The following is a 20,020-nucleotide window of genomic DNA, read 5'->3' as shown; positions in this document are numbered from 1 at the left end:
TAAAATGGGAGGAAAAATCTAGAGAACAGGGGGTGAAAGAAGGAAAAACAGTAGTGTTATATCTTTCTTTACAATGAGAAAATACAGCTCAGATAATTATATGCCTGAGATTGATAAAGTGCTCTTGAGCAAAAATAACAGAACCGTAACTTAGAGTAATGAAAAAATTGCTTCTACTACTTGTGGACATAAAGTAAAGATAGGCTATCAAACTATCTTGTGTGAAGGAAGAAAATGCAGAGTAATATTTTATGAAGCTGATACATGACAAAAGCTGGGGAAAACTGTAAAATGCCACAAAAGAAAGGTAATGCTCAATTTACCTGATGCACCAAAGTCCAACAGAGATTTAGTACAATTTGCAAATGAAGATATGCTAACAGAAAGCTAGCTGATGAGTGAAAAAGGGTCCAAGAGGAGCCAAAAGGTAGACTGAAAAGCAGTAGCATTTTTATTTACTTAATAAGAAAAGCAATTACCGAAGAAAATTTTTGTGTGCTATATTCTCTATATTAAAATGGTATTTTTTTTCCATCAAAATATAAGAACGAGATAAAAGAATTTAGGAGTCTTGTGTGCTCTCTTAGGTGAAGCACTGGATGACATGATCCTAACAGCCTTTTCTGCCTTAGCCTCTCAAGATTCAGGCTTTTTGGATGTTTTCCACTTTCATTAGATAAACAGCTGCTTATTAGAAGCAGATATACCCTTATAAGGATTCAAGCTGAGTTTCCTTTATTCATGTTGACATAGATTCTATTCAATCTCTCCAACCTTACCCTTCTGTGATTCAGCTCAGAAAGTTTTGTAATTTATTCTGTTTCACTATTATCAAATTATCAACTATTAACTAATAATTATCAGAAATGTAACACAACTTTTTAGGCAATAATTGAATTCCCTTCTTTTTATTTCCAAACCATTATTCATTATAAACATTCCAAAATCAGAATCTGGTAACTAATACAACTTGTTCTACACTATATTAAAAATACTTATTACCTGCTTGGCTCTGTAGAAAGGCATGAAAAAATAATAAAAATATTGAATTGTAATATGGATTGACCGTGTAGAGTTAAACAGCAGATGCGATGTTTAAAGAAACTGTTTGAACATACTCCAGTCATCCTCCATTCACTGCAGTACCACTTTAAAATAAACTGCCCATATTTACAGAATATGTATTCTATAATAGAAAGAAAACCCTCAAAAAGTCTCTTCCCATGCTACTCAACCCTGTTGAAACAAAGAAAGGAAATGGAGCATGAACATTTAGCAATTAAAAAGCACATGGCTATACCACCGCTAAATCCATCTTGTTATGTTACAAGGAAAAAAAAAATCACATGTGCAGCTAAACAACTGAGAACACTCCAACTCTTTGAAATGGTATCTTACCCACTATATAGTGCTAACAATTCACTGTATAATAAGGATTACACGTTCTCACCTTCCATTACGCTAACTGCATTTTCACGGGTCATATACGCATCCTTTTTTCCAGGTGACTAGACAAATGCACACACAAACTTCACCTAAAAATACACTGAGTCTTGCCAAGTAGCAGCAGGATGAAATATACCACAGTAACAACCCCGTCTTTGTCCCAGCCTAACACTCTACCTATTAACACGCTTTGATGCTTAGCCAAGAAAAATCTCAGTGCTGGGATTCTGGGTTTTGTGCCCAAACAATCTGGGCTTGTGTTTAATATAGTATAGTCTGCTTTTAAGTTACTGCCAATCATTAACTCTACAAAGAGTATGTCTGGGATTATTTTGTCTTTATAATGAATGTTATTAAGGTAAAGAAGGCAGAAAAATTTACATTATTTTGAAAAGAATAAGTGGATCATGCAATCCTTACCACTAAGAAAACAGTCTTATTCAGAACATAAATGTAGCTCTAAAACCGATCCTAGAGTAATCTTTGTTTTCTGTGTATCAATAATATGTGTCTGAAATACTGCATTTCTTTAACCAAATCTAAAAATGCAAACTGAATGAAATGCACTGGATTATTAAACTTGCAGGTAACTTAACAATTAATTTTTTACCAAAGGAAAAGTAGGTAATTGTTTTCAGTTTCTTGAACAATTAGAGAAAGACTATCATCAGTCGAAAAATAACTTTGGAATATGCTAAAGAAAAATGGTTAAAAATGAAACATTACTCTTAGATAACCCAAATATTATTGCTATCTTTACAGAAAAATAGACTGAAGTGAGTGATTCCTCATGCACTGAGGAAAAGAAGTATGTAAAGCAAAAGAAAATATCAATTAAATATCTTTTAAAGCATTAATGCTATTACATTAGTGGAGAAGATGAGAAAAAAACTAATACAACATGACTTGATGAAACACATACAGATTGAAACGAGCAAATGTCATTCAAGGTTTTAGTACCAGTAAGGGGCTGCTCCCATTTCACTGTAAGACTGATATCTTTTATACAATATACTGTGGACAGAACGTCATGCCCACCTTCTACAGTACTGAAACTTGCTTAGAAGTCTCTTGTCTATGACAGCTTACTTCTGGCTTTGTAGCTGACTTCTTAAAATTTGATTTACTGAGGTTGTGTAAGCAATCTATTTTATAGAGAACTCTACAAGCAACTACATCACTCTAGCTGAATAAAAAATTGGCAATAAAACCAGGTCAAGTGGACAGGAATGGAGGACGACAATCTCTTGAGACAGTCTTAAAAAAGTCACTCAGTCCCAAGGGAAAGGATTTTTTCTGTCATTTTCACCAAAATATTCCTTTTTCTCCTTTATCCTCATATCATAAAATGATTATCAAATTCCAGTCCAAAGGTACTTCATTGATTGTCAGGTTGATTTAGGAATTTTTATTTACAGTAATAGTTTTTATTTACAGTAATAGTTTCACTACAACCATTGAGTCAGGTAAACATTTGCAGAAGTGAGAAATTTCCATATGACTGTGGATAAATGGCAATTTACAAATTAGAAATTTCATTTCAAATCCTTACTGAATTTATATGCTATGACAAGTCACTCAAAGCATATAAAATACACATGAATTAATGTGTAGAATCCTATCAAAATAAACATCTGACATGTAGGTAAGTATGACTCTAAGAATATATGACCTGTGTGACTGACTGTGTACGATATAATTACAAAATTAGAATATCAATACCAAACCAAAATACTCTGAAAACACTTCCCCTCTTTCAGACACTTGAAATACATAAAACTAAGTCTCTTCCTTTTTTCTCTTTACATCTATAGTGAATTTGTGTGTTTGTGTGTGTTTTTCTAGTTTAACATTTGCCATAGTCAAGATCAAGCAAGACACCATAAAAGTGTCTAACATTCTTCTTCTGGGGATCTAGTGTATAAAGACATCTTCATAGAAGCCAAAGAACTCCCAAACAGAAACAAACAAAAGTTCAGTTTATAAATTACAAATATGTGGAAGTTTAAATGTTTATTCTCTCTGAAAGGCAGAAACTTAGAACAGCTACTACATAACACACTCAGTCAAATGCGGTTTTAAAAAAATACATAGAAATAAGTTCCTTTTACACGTTGCTTCCATTCCCACAGTTTTTGATACCTAGCCAATGAATTCCCACCAGTTAGTGTCTGTGCTTCTTAATACCACAGGAGGAAATTCAAAGTTTTCAGGTAGCTTCAGCTTACGCGTATCTGCATTATCATTGGTGCGGCAATAAAACATGACATATTCTCTTGGGTAAAACAATTTAAAATGTATTTAGAATTCAGGAGAGTCCCATCTGCAAAGCACTGGAGAAATGTGTCATTTTGTCTATTTTATTTCTGACACAAACACCAAAATTCTTCAAAGATAGTGCCCCATCTGCACTCTGAGTACAAGCTGAGTTTGGCATGTGAGGCAAGGACTGTATGTCAGAGCATCTGTAACTACAGCATAAAACCTGGAAAATGTGTTGATCTTGAAAATTGGCAGGTGCTTTCCATATTCTTTGCTGTAAAGTCAATTCATAAATAATGGAATAACTTCATTACTTCCTCACAGGCAATAATCCAAACTGTACCTCTTTACTGGGGCTGAGTTCTGTCCAGATTTCCATATAGTCCTTCTCTAACAAAAGAGCACTGTCCTGATATACAGTGAAAATACTTAGGTAGGTACAACCTGCATTATCTGCTACAACCTTGTCAGGTCTTCACAGCCAAGTTCACATGCTTGAATACGTACCTTCTCAAGAATTTACACGATAAACAAGAAAAACTGTCTAATTCAGCTAGTGTTCTTGATGTACCGTATCTAAGGCAAATGACTAACCTTGTGAAATTCTGCTTGGAAACAGTTCAATCAAGACACAGAAAAACATAAAGACTTAAATACTTCCATACTGTTCTGTATATGTATCAGCACATTTCATATGCCAAGGAGCTTTTCAAATGACAATTCAAACCAAGAGTGAAAGAACAGAAACAGAAATCTATTAACCACTGAAGAGCAAGTAGAACACTTAGAACAGTCCTAAATGTTTAGTGTAATAAAGGCCACTGAAAGTTAGGATTTAAGAGAAACATTTCAATAACCTGAATTGAAACAGGACAAGTAGCAAAGATCTGGTCATTTGCTCTCTTGAAATTCAGCATTATAGGAGCTCTTGGACTTTTAGAGAAATATTGGTTTGAATTTTATTCAATATTATTTGAAATTCAGTATGTGATTAAATAGCTACTTCTGCATAAAGCTGAATTTTATCCATTTGATACAAAAATTATTTAAAACTGTTTAAAGCTTTAGACACTTATTTTAGTGTCAAAATGGCCAGCTTCAAGTTAAGTTAAAATTGAACAACACAACGTGTTTTGCCAATTTATTACTAATGATGATTCCTAATTTTAAAAGAACGCCATACAAATGGAGCATGATAAATACAGAGTGAACAAGTCATTTTTGAAATACAGAATTAATGATTTTAATAAAATAAAAGTATTTACAATTTCCACATGAAACGCAAGCACTAGCCTTAACAAGAGATACAGATGCATGGAATGGTTTAGGTTGGAAGGAGATTCAAGAGGGAGAATCTTAGAATGGTTTAGTTTGGAAGGGATGATTAAAAGTAATTGCCTTCACTCCAACAATGCTACAACAGTGTGCAAGGATATCTTCAACTACATCAGCTTGCTCAGAGCTCTGTCTTGCCAGACCTTGAACAAACTGCATGAGTGGAGCATCTTCACCTCTCTGGGGAAGCAGTTCAGTGTTTCACCATCCTCATTGCAAAAAACATCTTTGTTATACCTAATCTAAATCAACCCTTTCTTTTTTGGTTAAAACCATTGCCTCTCGTTCTTATTGCAAAAGACCCTGCTAAAGTTTATCCCCATCTTTCACATAGGTTTTACCTCCCTTGCCCAGCTGGCCATGCTTCTTTTGAAGCAGCCTAGCTGGCTTCTGGGCTGCAAATGCATGTTTCCAGCTCATGTAAAGCTTCTTGTCAACCAACATCCCCAAGTTATCCTCGGGGCTGCCCTTAACCCATTTTATGCTCGCTCTGTATTTGTGCTTAGGATTGCTCAGACCCAGGTGCCACACCTTGCACTTGGCACTGTCAAACTTCAGAGTACAATGAGTTTTATTTTTAGAAAAAAATGAAAGAGGGGAAAGATAGGTTTTGGAGTAGCATACAGACTTTGATATAATGCTATCGGGGAGTTTCTTAGTCAAACCAAGCATAACTTCCTGACTGGTTGCTAACTTGGCTGATTTTAGAGTCAGTCCAAAAAACCTGAAAATCTGCTTCCTAGTACACACATGTTAGGAAGCCTTAAAAAAAACAGCAACACAAAACAGGCCAGAAGACCATGTTGAAGAATTAGATTATGAAGTTATTGCTTAGAATAGTTGTCAGAGATACAGAGGCACATAACCACTGAGTGGAAATATACCTATTCACTCCAGGGAATTCCACTAAATCCATTAGTAGTGAATTGCATACTGTCACAGTAGCAAACTCTCATATCAGAACTGCTAGATAACCTGGGTTCACTGAATAAGACAAAAGCTGAAGATCTAATTGCTAAAATATAGAAACTAAAGAACAAAGAAAATGACAAACTAATTCTCAGAGAGTGATGACTGAAAAGAAACTGCAAAGTCCAAGTAATGTAACTGATATCAGTTGAATACCCGTAAGAAGGGCTGACGCGGTCAACCTGCGAATGAACAGGGAGGTGGAAGTAACAAAAAAAAGTTGCTGCTCTCTGTGTATGGCACTATTAAGGCTAATAAGAGATAATTGATGAAAGAGCTTTAAGGAATGTTGAAAAATTGGAGAGGGAAAAGAAGTTGAAGACTAGAAAAAAAATTCTTACTGTGAAGGCTGGAAAGAACTTAATCTGTACAGCTTATTGAAAGGACTCAATTGGAACTGAAGTAGTTGAAGTAAGAGAAAATACAGCCTGCTGAAGTGAACTTCAGAAAAAGGCACAGCAAAAAATAATTCAGTGGCTACAAGCTGAACGCAAACAAGTTAAACGTAAAACTGGAAGAGGTACTGTTAGGAATCATGCATCTAAGTACTGGAATAGAATATGCTCACTGACTAAATATGGAGCAAACTACGCTCTCTTGACATCTACAAAAATTATGTCTGAATTTTTCTGTTCAGCTGGAGCCAGTGAGTTCAATACAAGGGTAACTGGCAGTAAATTATGGCATGACATACACAGTTTATCTAATTGCCTCCTTTGGCTTAAAACACTATTAAGACAATACCTGAATTTGCTGTATGAAAACAGCAGCAGGTCTCTAGGTACAGTGAAGTTCGAAGTCAGTTGCAAAAAGAGTTTCTATTCAGAACCTCGAAAGTCAGTCTTATTAACATACAATGTATATCTTCTGGTGCTAAACTGAAAAACTAGGAGACAAACTCTATTGTTGGACAAAGCCTGATAGTAAGTTACACTCAGTTTAAGAAAATGCTAGTAGGATTATTAAATGCTAGTACAGTTATTAAATTTAAAATGGTAGTTTTGTGAAGAAATATATCTGTTTATATAGAAACACATAAAACTTAACGTTCCAAAGTAAATAAATAGCTCTAAATATATGGTATTGGCATCACATTACTATACTTATTAACAGCCAACATCAACAGAAAAGTAGCTTCCTGTATAAAAGATGAGATACTAGCTTAAGTTAAAATAAGTAGAAACATATAAATACACATTTTTATTACTTTTCACTGTAATGCTTGCTTTATAAGCACAAGGTAACAGTTGCAAAATAAATGCATTGAAAACAACATATTTTAACGCACATTATTAATTTACAAATACAAAATATCCAACTCATCATTTGCAACAACTGCAGATTTATAAAGAGAGAAAAGTTTTGATTTAAAAATTTTTTAAAAAGCATTTCCACATGATCACATAAAATTACCTTTGGCTTTTCCACACCACAGTACTATACATGCACTTTAGAAAAGCAAACTTCCATGCTTTCAAGCTTCATGCTGCCAAGAAAATGTTGAGGTGTCTTGACAATATTCTGTTTTTTACTGTCTGGCCTGAACTGGGCTTAGCACAAACTTGAAACCCTGCCTAGCATTATTAACTATTTTTATTACAATTGTGCCTGGATGACAGATGGACCGTGGGGATGTTAGTTATTCCTACAAGTTATTTCAGGTTGTCTTTCAACAAAAAACTAAGTGTGAGGAATTTCATCTTAAAAACTGTTACAGGTTTCTGCTTTGAGGATGAAGGAAGTAATTACTTATCTATGCAGAAAAAATATGTAAAGCATCATATATGATTTATTTTACTCATAACAAGCAAATGGATATACGAAAAAACAGGAATTCAAAGGAGTGGCAATAGAGCTACTATTAATTACAAGCGGTTAATAGCAGTAGTAATCTGCTACTACTACTATTCATCTCCTTAGGATAGTAATAGTTGGTAAACCAAAGTAAGTATGATTACTTAGTTCAATTGCAAATTATGTGATTATTAAGAGAAAATATACAAGAGGAAATGCCAAATTAAATTCATGTTAATTACTCAAAAAGTCAGCTTTTCTTCCTCAATAGTTAAGCTCTTTTAAGCACTTATTTCATATTGCTATTTAAATACCATATCCATTACAAGGATGCAACTGAACTCGATTATACAGCAAAAACTTTTACAGTCTACAGTTCTGTATTTCACTCCACACTGCATGTCTTACAAACACGAAGCACCGAAAATTCTTAAAGCTATTAAGCAGAAATGTGTAGCATCCGAGCTCCACCTACAGGATGAACAGAAATGTGTAAAATTATTTTTAGCTATCAGACTAGAAGAGAACTACTTACCCTGAAGCCTTCAGACGGTCATCTCAAGCCACAGCCATTTTACAAACTCAATGTGATGCTGAGAAAATTTATTACTTATGCAATGATGGAAAACGCTTCTATCTCCAAACATTCTTATATGTAAAAAGCTGTGAAGTTTAGGTTTAAGCTTCTAATAAAAAAAAACCTAGACCCAAAGAATTTCTCTAACAACTTGCCAGAATGACTGGGAAACTCTTCTTCTCAAACTTTCTTATCTAATACAAAGTTGTCAAGTGTATAAAGTTGTTTTTAAAATACACACAAGAGGTTAAAATGCATACTGAAATGACTCAAATTAACTTCATCATCTGAACGCTTCAAGTATGGTTGCATTTAGAAGTGGTATCGAATCTCAGTAGCATGACTTCAAGAAGGTGTCTATTGTTTCCATACTGTTTCTCTAAAATAGATGCGCAACCTTCACATCCCACAAATGGATTTGGATTAAAAAAAAAAACCTGGACTGATACAAATGAATACAGTTTCGCAGAAAAAGTCATGCATGCTTAAGACAGTACTCTGAAACAAATATTGTTAGAAATTCAACTATTCTACTAGGCCATTTAAGTACCTGATGAGAAGAAATTTTGATATCAGAAGTTTCTTCCTCTTCTGATATGTTAGTAGATGTTACCCTCAAGCTATGGACGGTCCATCCAACATTTTGTTTGATATTTACATCTCCCACATCTCTGCCTCTGATCAACACAAGCTTTAACTGCAGTGGGTGGTGAACACCCATGAGTATATTATTAAACATCTCCAGTACACTGACAAAACAGTCACTATTTCAGACAATGAAACTTGATATTGTTTATCTTACTTTATTTAAACAGAATTCAAATGTAAAAACACATTATTTATAACAAACAATATCATGCCTTTGATTTTCATGCCAGAGGACAGCACGCAATTATTTGGAAAAATGTAAGTCTAGAAATTTATGTTATTTGTGATACTATGCAGTATCTCCCAAGGCCATGGCTCCCAACTGCTAAAAATGCATCCAGTAAAACCCACTTCTGAGTTAAGACAACCCATTTGGCTTTAATACAATTACTACTGCCACCCTGAAAGAACAGAATAAGCACAAACAGAGCACACTTACTGACCACAAGCAAAGCCAGCAGCTTACAGACTAACTACACAAATGTATCTTAAAATAAGCTATAAAATGATGAAAGCTTGGGCATTGAGTACCTCATTCCTAAGGGTATCCTCTAGCCTTGTGTTCTCTTCATGCTACAAACTTGCTGTTACACCTCAGAAAATTTTGTTTCCAGCAGCCATTCTAATAAAACCGCAGAGACAATTAAACAGATTGGTGGACAGATAAGTAGGTAGTATGTACAGATAAATATGTAGGTAAAAATGTACAGATTCCAAAGCCCTTTGCTGTTGTAAAGGTGTTATTTGCCTGCCATATACTTCAAGGTTCTTTTCCAGAGAAAGCTTTTCTTAGAGGTCTTCCAAATTTCTGAATCCTTGTCTCCATTACCAGATATGGCTATGTAATGCTAAACTGTAATTGTTCAGTCTGCCCAACCAAGAACAATTGATGGACTCTGAGAAGCTTAAACTTGTGTCGATCTCAACCACAGGACTAGTAACCAGATTTTGAGATTGAATTTATCCATCATACTCATTGATCTCAGTACACTTCCTGTGGACCATTTATCTACAGCAGAGAAAATACCGCCACCAATTCCCAAAGCAACACACAGCACAGCTTTAAACCCAACAGAAAGAAAAGTCAGGGGATCTGTTTTACAAGATGTCTTGTACATATGCTTTAAAGAAATACCCAGTTATGTCTAACATAGCTGTAAAATCACAATACTGTATTTCATGTACTGCAATTTACATGCTCTTACTGAGGGATAGGAACACTGAAAAATAGAACATCAATGCTCCAAAATTAGAGTTTCATGCTGGTTTCAGCTGAGGTACAGTCAGCTTTCCTTGCAGTACCTAACCTGGGGTTGTGTTTTGGACTTGTGCTGAACACAGAGTTGTTAATATAGAGAACCAAAGCCTTTTCTGTACTGACACGCAAGCAGGAGAAATGGAGTGCCTGGGAAGCTGGGAGGAGACATAGCCAGGATTGGTGGTCTCAATTGACAAAAGAGGTATTTCAGGCCATGTGACATCATACTCAGTATAAAAAGTGGGGGGAAGAAGGAAGAAATGGGGGACATTTGGAGTGATGGGGTTTGTCTCCCCCAGTCACTATTACATGTGGTGGGGCCTGCTGCTCTGGATATGGCTGAACACCTGCCTGCCCATGGGAAGCAGTAAATTCATCCCTTGTTTTGCTTTACCTGCATGTGCAGCTTTTGCTTACCCTAATAAACTGTCTTTACCTCAGTTGAGTTCTCTGTCTTTTACGCTTCTGATTCTCTCCCAGATTCTGCTGGTGGGGCAGTCAGCGAGTTGCTGGCTGGGGTCAAACCACAACATGTGACCCCACAAAGCGATCAGATTTATGTATGGCTCCAAAACAAACAGAATAACATCAGTTTACAGATCTGAGCACACAGTACTTGTTGACTACACAAAACCTGAAAAATAATGGAAGTCAGTTTACCTAGCCTCTAACCAGAAGTAAATCATATGACAAGAAAAACGAATGCTCACTTAAGTTACAGATTTTGTTTACAGCTTATTTTTGTTATTATGCTGGTCTTTGATATCAAATCCTCTTCTTATATATCTCTATTGCACAAAATTATGAGGAACTTTAGAAGTAACATCTTCCAGGCCTGAGAAAGAACTGACTGGAACCAGTCAGTTGAAGAGATCTGCTCAGATTGCAAAGGTTTCTGTACTGTACCTGCTGTGATTCTTAGATTCGAATCATCTGTGAAGATGTAGGAAAGGACACTGAATTCCCTCTTACATCCCTTGAATATTTTAGTTTCTAGATCTCTTCAAACCTACTAAAGTGGTTAATACAAATTGCTTTCTTGGCAATGTTGTCACTGGGCTTTTCACTGCTCCAAAAAGGCAGCCAAACAGCAACATTTACAGCTGTAAACTGTAAAATGCTGTACATTTTAATGTACCAGTATTAAAAGATTATCCAAAGTAATTCAAGTGTTCCTATCCCCCTAAAACTGTGGCCTGATTCTAAACATATAGACCACACAGAGTTAAAAATAGTTCCTAACATGGAATGGCAAAAACTTATAAATCTTGCTTTCAAAATTATATAAAATTCTTCCAATAAAAATAGTTATACTGATATGTATCAAGATGCAAATATCAAGCTGTAATTTTTCTTTTCTCTTTATAATAACAAGTTTTGTTTTACAATTAAGATAATGACTGAACACTCACCATAACTGACAAAACCCTTTTTTCAATAAAACATAAGGCTGGTTTCATTTTTAGCAGTTATATACAGTCATATAGAATCATAAAAACCTGCAAGAGGTGGAAGTCAGATACCTGAATTTCTGGGGACTGTAAAACAACTGATTCTGTTTTAGTTACTCCTTCTGTTTTCTAACCAAAGTTTCAATGTTTTATCTCAAAGCCTACTATTATAACGAATTTATCTTCACATGTTTTGATCCAAAACCTTTACTTCCCAGGGACATATCCCAGGGATATAATAACGATGGTAACTGCTATGGAAATGGTGAACCAGGTATTCTTTTGTCACAAATGAAGACAAAATCTAGACTGTTCTAGATTCTTACATGTCAGCACTAAACCTTGGCCATCACCTACATTATCTTACCTGCAATGACGGTAAACTAAAAAAACCCCACCAATTAAAAGAAAACCTATTAAAAGAAACATGAAAACAAGGAAAATGAACACAGTAAGAAAATGGAACAGGAAAAGAAACCAGAATGGTTTCCTTCAAAGGAAAGCATCATGGGAGAGAATCCAAAACAGCCATTACATATGCAGAATTTACTACAGGCAAAGCCTGACTAATTTAATCAGTTATCCATGAAAGCTGTTTAGAGTTAAGAGCAAAAAATCTAAATTAGCTTTGATGTTTCCTCCAGCAATTCCTCAGCAAGTTCCACTGAATAAGTAAACTTACATATTTAACCCTTCAGCTGCAAAGTCTTAATTCTTCAGTAACTTCTGAAGTCTGTATTTACTGGAATACTGGATAGTAATTCCTAGTAAGTTTGACAAGAGACCCACTAGTCATCACTTGCACACATGATGAGTGATTTTATGCAATATCAATACTATCCTCAAACTCACGCTGCAAGAACTGTTGAAACACAAGGTTCCAAGAAAACAAATTAACTCACTGAAAATTGAGTGCTAATCAGTACACATCACAGAATCGCAGCATATTCTGTGTTGGAAGGGATGTTCCAAACACTGTCACAGCTAAATGACATGACAGGAACCCATGCTTTTGTGTCTGCAAAGGAAAACTGATGCGTCTGCTGCAGTGTTGGAAAGCTGGTACACTGCAAAGATGAGCACTGTGTTAAACCAGACTTCACTGGATGACTTTCCCCTCTGTGAGTCTCAGTGCTGGACAACACTACGTGTTAATACAGATAAAGAAGCTGCAAAACTCAATCTTACAACTGAGAAGACAAAGTAAAAAACTGAGAAATACATACAATTACTCTTTACTTCTAACTGACAGGGAAAAATAAAACTCCCATACAAGTATCAATAAATACTGAAAATCTTAAAACTGTAGACAATCTAAAGAAAAATACCTACCAAACGACACAATCCTTACCTGCGACTAGTTGTTTTCCTTTCTATCTTGGCTTCTTCCTCTTGAAGTTGCTTAGTATTTTCATTTGTATCAATTTTCAATTTCTTGGCAATGCGTTCCTTTATTTGAAATCTCTCATTACTAGCAGCTTCATCTTCCACACTATCAGCATCTTCATCATGTTCCTCTTCGTCCTTTATTGATTTAAAATTGTAAAACTACTTTAGATTTTTTTTAGTACAGAATGACAAATATGGAAATCTTTTTCTTATAATCTCTTCCAAGAAAAAAGAAAACTTTTCAAATGTATCCATATTTTCTTCAGAGGTAACAAAAAAAACCAAATATGGGGGTTTTTTCATAAACAAATTATAACCCTTATCTGTTGGGTTAAAAACCCTAAAACAGTCTGTTCTAGACTATTAACTCTAACAGGTCTATAGACGACATCACAGCAGTGTGATATTACCTGCACCATTAATCATGAATTCAAAATTTGAGACAACACATTAAACTTTTCCTTCATTTTCCACTGAAAGAAAAACTTAACTCCCTACCACATGGCTAGACTACAGTCATGGTGGGATGGAAGAGGTTAGCTCATCAGCTCCTGTTAGGGAATTTACAAATAGTAAACTGATCATAACAGGCTGTGAAAACCTGTGGAATCGATCAGCTTGGTACAGAAGACCAAGGAGAGGCCTCAGGCCTCCACGCCTAGCATGAGTAGGCAAAAGGGGATAAACCACCTTGGATCAAAGACATTTGAAGAGAGAAATAATTGGAGAACGAACAAGTGGCCTGACTAGACCAAGGAACGCCCACTTCCTTCTTAAGGAAGGAAATCTGTATGAATCTTAATTGAAGAATAACAGCTTGAAGATGACATGGTATATTTTTTACATTTACTTTGGTGTGATGCTCATCAGCAAAAGGAAAGTGTAAGATGCCACAAGATTCTAATTTTAGCCAAAGAAAGAAAGAAAGGACACTTAGAAATAGTATTCCAGAGGACTTTACTGTATCCAGGAGACTGCTAGAATGTACGCACTTGGGAATGAAGAACATGTATGTGTCCTGGATGTGATGCATAGGTAGGATGAAGAATAGAATGAAGACCAAGTCCATAAGCATAGTGGAGGAGGGGCTAAAAAAGTAAAAGAAGCAACAGGCAAAATTTGGGAATAGAAGAGAAAAATCAAGAGCTGGATTTCAGAAGTTGTAGGGGAGTTACTGTTTAGCAATCTTTAGACTACTGCGCTCAGATTTGAGATTTAGAAAAGACCAGTCAGAAACAAGAAAAAAATCTCTGAATATTCAGCATATTACAACAGCTGAATATTTTGACAATTAAAAAACTGAAAGGTTGTTGGGGGAGTTTTATCTCTTCTATTATAATAGGTGAAGAGAAAACTGGGACAGGATCAGCACTTCCCTTAATTTACCAGAAAACTATTGTTTGACAGAGGAAATTAAGAAACTTTCTAGAAGATTTGCTTACATGACAAATTGTCAGAGAGATAGGTGACTACAGACCTGAATCACAGGGGGAAGTCCAACAAAAAAGTGACAGGCCTGTGTTAGGAATCTTTAACAGTAAGGATAAAGACAGACTGGAGGTCTGTAATGGTAAAACCATTTCACTGAAACACAGCTGATTGGACAGTTTCTGGAATAAAAATGAACAACTCTAGACAAATAGCAGTTGCTAAATAGTAAGCTAGTTAAAAATTAAGGATATCTGAGTAACAGGAGAGGGGTTAAAACTAAAGGGACAAAATGGTTCAACTTATCCCACTTGGCTAAATCCCCTAGCTCCCAAGCCATCCACTAGCCTCAGTTTGTGCACTATATCATCACTTTTCTTCTAGAAAAATACTGATAAAATAGGATATACACTTCCTCCTCAACTGCTTTCCCTCCTGCAGCTCTATGCTTTTCTCCTGCCCAGTCTCCTCCTCCAGTCCCTTTCTCTCTCATTAAGTCCATCTGATCTCAACAAGTAGTTTTAACAATAGATTCAACAACCCAGACTGAACTGCATGGCACCTCAAAAGAGAAGTGGCTGTTCTGTTGGGTGATGGTTGTTCCCTATGTGAGACAGAAATGCAAAACAGCCTGCCTGAAAGCTATTCTACTTGCTGCCATTATTAGCTGGGTGGAGTGGCCCTATTCTTCTCTTTAACAAAATTTGAGGGAATAAAAATGTAGTGAGACATTTTGTGACAATGACTAGTGGCTGCTGCATGTAATATGGTTTTCCCATTTAAGAAGATTATTGAACTGAGGGGTGGATAAGTAATTTTATCTACACATAGTACTGTATGAAGCTTACTGTTAGGCAACTGACAGACTAACAGGGAGAGGAAAAGGAATTGTGCAGAAAAGAATTGTCACTGGTGGGAAAAAAATTGTTAATCTACTTCATATAATGTTTTCATTAACGACTTGGGCACAAAAAGCATCTAAACAAATAGCTAGGAAGACTGCAGTGAGAGAAACAGGACAGTATTTAATAGCGTGAACAGCAAGGCCAGGTACTTAGGGAATACCAACAAGAGTTTCTCTTACATACTATGGGCTTGCAGGCTGGGGGAAGTAGGGAGATCTGGAAGAATCATTTGCTCTTATGTTTGGCAATAAAACTACCAACATGTTGCAGCTAAATGCAAAATGTGAAAGTGATCTTGTGATGTATTAACTAAAATAACTCCAAGAGAGATGATCAAATAGTAGTTCTACCTTGTAAGACCCAGCTAACTGCCTGAAGTGCTAGATCTTAGCTAAAATCTTAAATGTAATGAAACCTAAAGAGAACACCTTTCCAGGTAAAAAAGAGAAAAAGCCTTCATATTTCTAACGTTGGTTTAATTAGATATATTTATTTAAATTTTTATTCTTCAACCTAGTATGTCCATGTTATGGAAAATTCAGTTTGCTTAAGAAAGGGATATTTGAATATCTGAAGTATTATTAATTAAATAGCACTCCACAAACCCTTCTAACACTAAAATGCTCCTGCACAGCAGGAATTACAAAGGAGAAGAGTGAAAAAGCCTGAATTCATACTATGTCTTGTGAAAAAAGAAACAGGGTGTTAAGAAGATGCTTTTTTTTTAGGCATACAAATGGGACAGACTCTGTTCTTCTTTACTTCCGCTGTGTCAACACACAGTGTAGTTAATACCTGTGCATGATGGACAGATATAGAAAACAATACTTCCCAGGATTCAATTAGGTGAATGGGAGATTACAGTCCTAGTCATATAGTACATCCTTATCTCAACAGCAATTCAAAGGGGTGCTCCCATGATCTGTGGTTGGAGATAGAGGCATACTTCAGCTAATGAGCTTATGCTTACCTGCACCATGTATGAAAATTTTCTTGTACTTAAATTGCCTCCATGTTTAGCTGAATGTTACTGCTTGACTATTCAAATTTCACATCTTTCAGAGGTGACAGTTTTCATCGATACAATTTCACTGCTACAATTTAATAATTCACTGAGTTTTGCTCTCTTGAAATCTTTCAAACAGGACCCTAACTCACATGCAGACTTACCCTTAACCATTTGCAATTATATAATTATTCATGACGAACTTGATTTTAACTATTTTTTTAGAAGCAGTTTCAGGGTTTTCACCACTCTGATGGTTTGTCACCCTGCGGTACACAATCCATATGCCACACTCCTATACAAGTAATCTAATGACTGAAATACGATACAAACAGTTTCTATAAAAGGTAGAAGGCAGTATGCTAATTCTACCCTGCTGTAAATAGCCAAACCTCAGAGCTTAGAGAGCCTTCACACTTTTTCCAGAAATCTGACTTGAGCTAGCTCTTAAAGATCTCTAAAGTAAAATTTGCTCCCCAAAGCAAATCTAGTCTGCACACAGTAAAAAACAAAGAATTATTTGTAAAAAAATAATACTTGCCTCACTCCAATCCTTCTCTTCATCTGCCACCTCACTAAAAGAAGAAAAAAAAAAAGTAACTACTTTGAAATGCTAGAGATTCAAAATAATATTTAAAACCCAAGATTTCTTAAATAAAAAAAAAAATTGTTAGCCACTTGAAATGTTAGTAAACTTACTACTTTACATCATCCTTGCATTTATCTTAAAGGTATCATATTATTTTCTGTTATTTGACTATCACAATCTTTTCTAATTAGAAATGCTTACAAACAAGGGCTTTCATACAACGGAGAAATCCTAACCATATCTTCAGCTATTCAAGCAAAACATTAATGTATACAGTTAAAACCACCAAAACTCAGTTGAGATGTTTTTGATCTAATTTATCAAATAATTAGTAGGATTTCATTTCAATTAGTAGAATTTGCAACTAGTTTATATTTTGGAAGATGCACTTTACTGATACTTAAGCTTAACATCAAGATTTTGTTATACAGCTACAGTTAGGTGAATTAAAAAAGAAATCTATTTGAATATACTAAGGCTAATATACCCACTGTTAATTACCACAAACGAGTAATAAAGGCACTTGAACCTTTTTAGCCCACTTTTAAAAAAGAGAAGTTATGCCAGAGAAGAACCAAGGAATATTAAGGAAGTCTCAAAACTCAAGGATTTCAAGTTTGCTCTAAGCTATCAACATCATTAAAGAAATTCTAGATGTGCTGCAATCAGTGATAATAATTTAATAAAGTGCTGCACCTGTGTCAGAGCAATTGCTGACAGCAATACAAAAGGGGGATGAATGGACTGAGAGCAGCCCAGCAAGGAGGACCTGGGGCTGCTGGTGGATGAAAAGATGACATTGTACACCTGAAGCCCAGAGAGCCAAACGTGTCCTGGGCTGCATCCAGAGCAGTGTGGGCAGCAGGGCCAGGGAGGGGATTCTGCCCCTCTGCTCTGCTCTGCTGAGAGCCCACCTGCAGTGCTGCATCAGCTCTGGGGTCCCAGCACAGGAAAGACAGAAACCTGATGGAGGGACTCCAGAGAAGAGCCATGAAGATGATCACCTCTCCAATGGGGAAAGGCACAGTTGCTCAGCCTGGAGAGGACTCTAGGGATGTCTTAAGGCGTGCAGCCTTTCTGTACTTAACGTGGGTCTGTAAGATGGGAACAGACTATCTAGCAGGGCCTGTTGTGAAAGAACAAGGGGTAATGGTTTCAAACCAGAAGAGGGTAAACTCAGACTAGACATAAGGAAAATGATTTTTATGATGCAAGTGATAAGACACTGGAGCAGTTTGCCTAGAGAGGTAGTAAATACTCCACCCCTGGAAACATTCAAGGCCAGGTTGAATGGAGCTCTGCACAACCTCATCTAGTTGAAGATGTCCCTGCTCATTGCAGGGGAGTTGGATGTGATAAATTTTAATGCTTCCTTCCAAACCAACTAGTCTAGGATTCTAAGATAAGCAAATTCTTGGAGTTAATGTATTTTCATGGAATTTTCTCACCTTAAACTCAACTGTGGTTTAAATCATAATTTATAAAGTACTAAAAAGAAACAGAAAAAAACTAACTTTATTTAACCATACAGACTTATGATTAACCTGATTTTTTGTGTGTTCTTTAGATTTGGAAAAAAAAAAAGATATTTTCAAGCATAAGCAGGGTTAGAGGGTTGGGAAAAGCAGTCCTCTAGAATAATCACAGCCAAGAATATCTTCAACACTAAGAAAACTTAAGTAACTTTAAAAATTTAGGCGATGAAAGAGATAGTCTAAGAAAGAATTGTGGTAAAGAGAGGTATGAAAGGGACTGCCTGCTCACTGCCTCTTCCAGAATGAGAGTTAGAATTTATGGAATGCCACTAGTAGCATCCAGGTTCAGAAAAAAAAGGGGAGATACTTCTTCCTGTAGTGGACAGGATGGTGTGAATGGAAACAATATTACAAGAGACTTAATACACACTTTGAGGAGTGTTCTATTAAAGATTACCAAATAGATGAACCACATTGAACTCAGACAGTCCTCTGAGGTGAAAGCTGATGGAGGCTGGGAGACTACTCAGATAAACTTTACATTTACATTCTTTACTGGGCATCCACTGATGGCCAGTGGTGATGACAGCTTAGTGGGTTAGAGAAATATTTGGTCTGATCTAGCACTGGCGCTCTTTAATTTTTGAAGAGTAAGATGAACTAACATTTCTTAAATAGTATACATGGGTATATAATTGGGTATAACATATTGAAAGTAGATCTGTTCTAGAAATTGGAAATCACGTATTAACCTTTTGACAGCAGGAACTGAGCTTAGATGTGGATCATCCTTCAGGAGATCATGACTACTTTTACTTTTCCCCTTCATGATCTGTTAAAAAGAAAAAAAAAAAAAAAAAGAAAAAAAGTTGTTATTCATTTCAGTGTTTAAGAGACTAGACCGTGAAAGAGGATTATGGTAAGAAAAACATAACTTGCTTCTTTTTAGCTTTAGCCTATCCAGTAAACACAGACACTTTTAAGAACAGAAGGACAGAGAAAGTGTTCCAGAAAGAGAAACATCAAGTTGACTCCACAGATTTGTTTTTGCAACAGCAATGCACTTAGTTTTAAAGGACAGAGAGAAGGGGGTAAAACATATACTGTTTAGTCATGTACAATCATTACACATCACAAAGATGGTAGGTCTAGCACATACACATTTGAGTGAATGAAGAGGTAAGAACCTGACTTTCCAAAAATGACACATGACAACTGAAAGAACCACCATGTACAAAACAGTATTTGTTTACTGGAAGAACTCTAATTAGATCCCTAGGAAAAGAGAAAAAGAAATTAACAAACTGAGATTAATCAGTTTGGAATACATCACCCAGGAATCATCTACAGACACAAGGAGTCAAATAAATCTAACAACACTTAAGGTCTTCAGGCAGAAAGACTGCAGTTAGAAAGCATTCTATGTGCTAATCTGAAAAAAAAGTATACTTTATTTTCAGAGAAAAATCAGACTGAAAATCTCTCCTA

The 20,020-nt window shown here is 35.8% G+C and overlaps 1 protein-coding gene across 1 annotated transcript in view; it reads right to left on the bottom strand.

The window, feature by feature from the left end:
- Positions 1-20,020, bottom strand: part of CWC27 (CWC27 spliceosome associated cyclophilin) — a 98,917-nt gene that overhangs the window by 70,880 nt on the left and 8,017 nt on the right. The window contains exons 8-10 of the mRNA XM_066181205.1: positions 19,285-19,364; positions 17,010-17,043; positions 13,092-13,264 (exon numbers count right to left, since the gene is read on the bottom strand). Coding sequence (XP_066037302.1) covers positions 13,092-13,264; positions 17,010-17,043; positions 19,285-19,364 — 287 coding nt within the window. The remainder of the gene's footprint in view (positions 1-13,091; positions 13,265-17,009; positions 17,044-19,284; positions 19,365-20,020) is intronic.

Source organism: Chamaea fasciata, unplaced genomic scaffold (assembly GCF_029207755.1).
Source record: "Chamaea fasciata isolate MVZ Bird 193981 ecotype frontalis unplaced genomic scaffold, bChaFas1.0.hap1 SCAF_4, whole genome shotgun sequence".
Taxonomy (NCBI): domain Eukaryota; kingdom Metazoa; phylum Chordata; class Aves; order Passeriformes; family Sylviidae; genus Chamaea; species Chamaea fasciata.
This window is presented reverse-complemented; position numbering and strand designations above follow the sequence as displayed.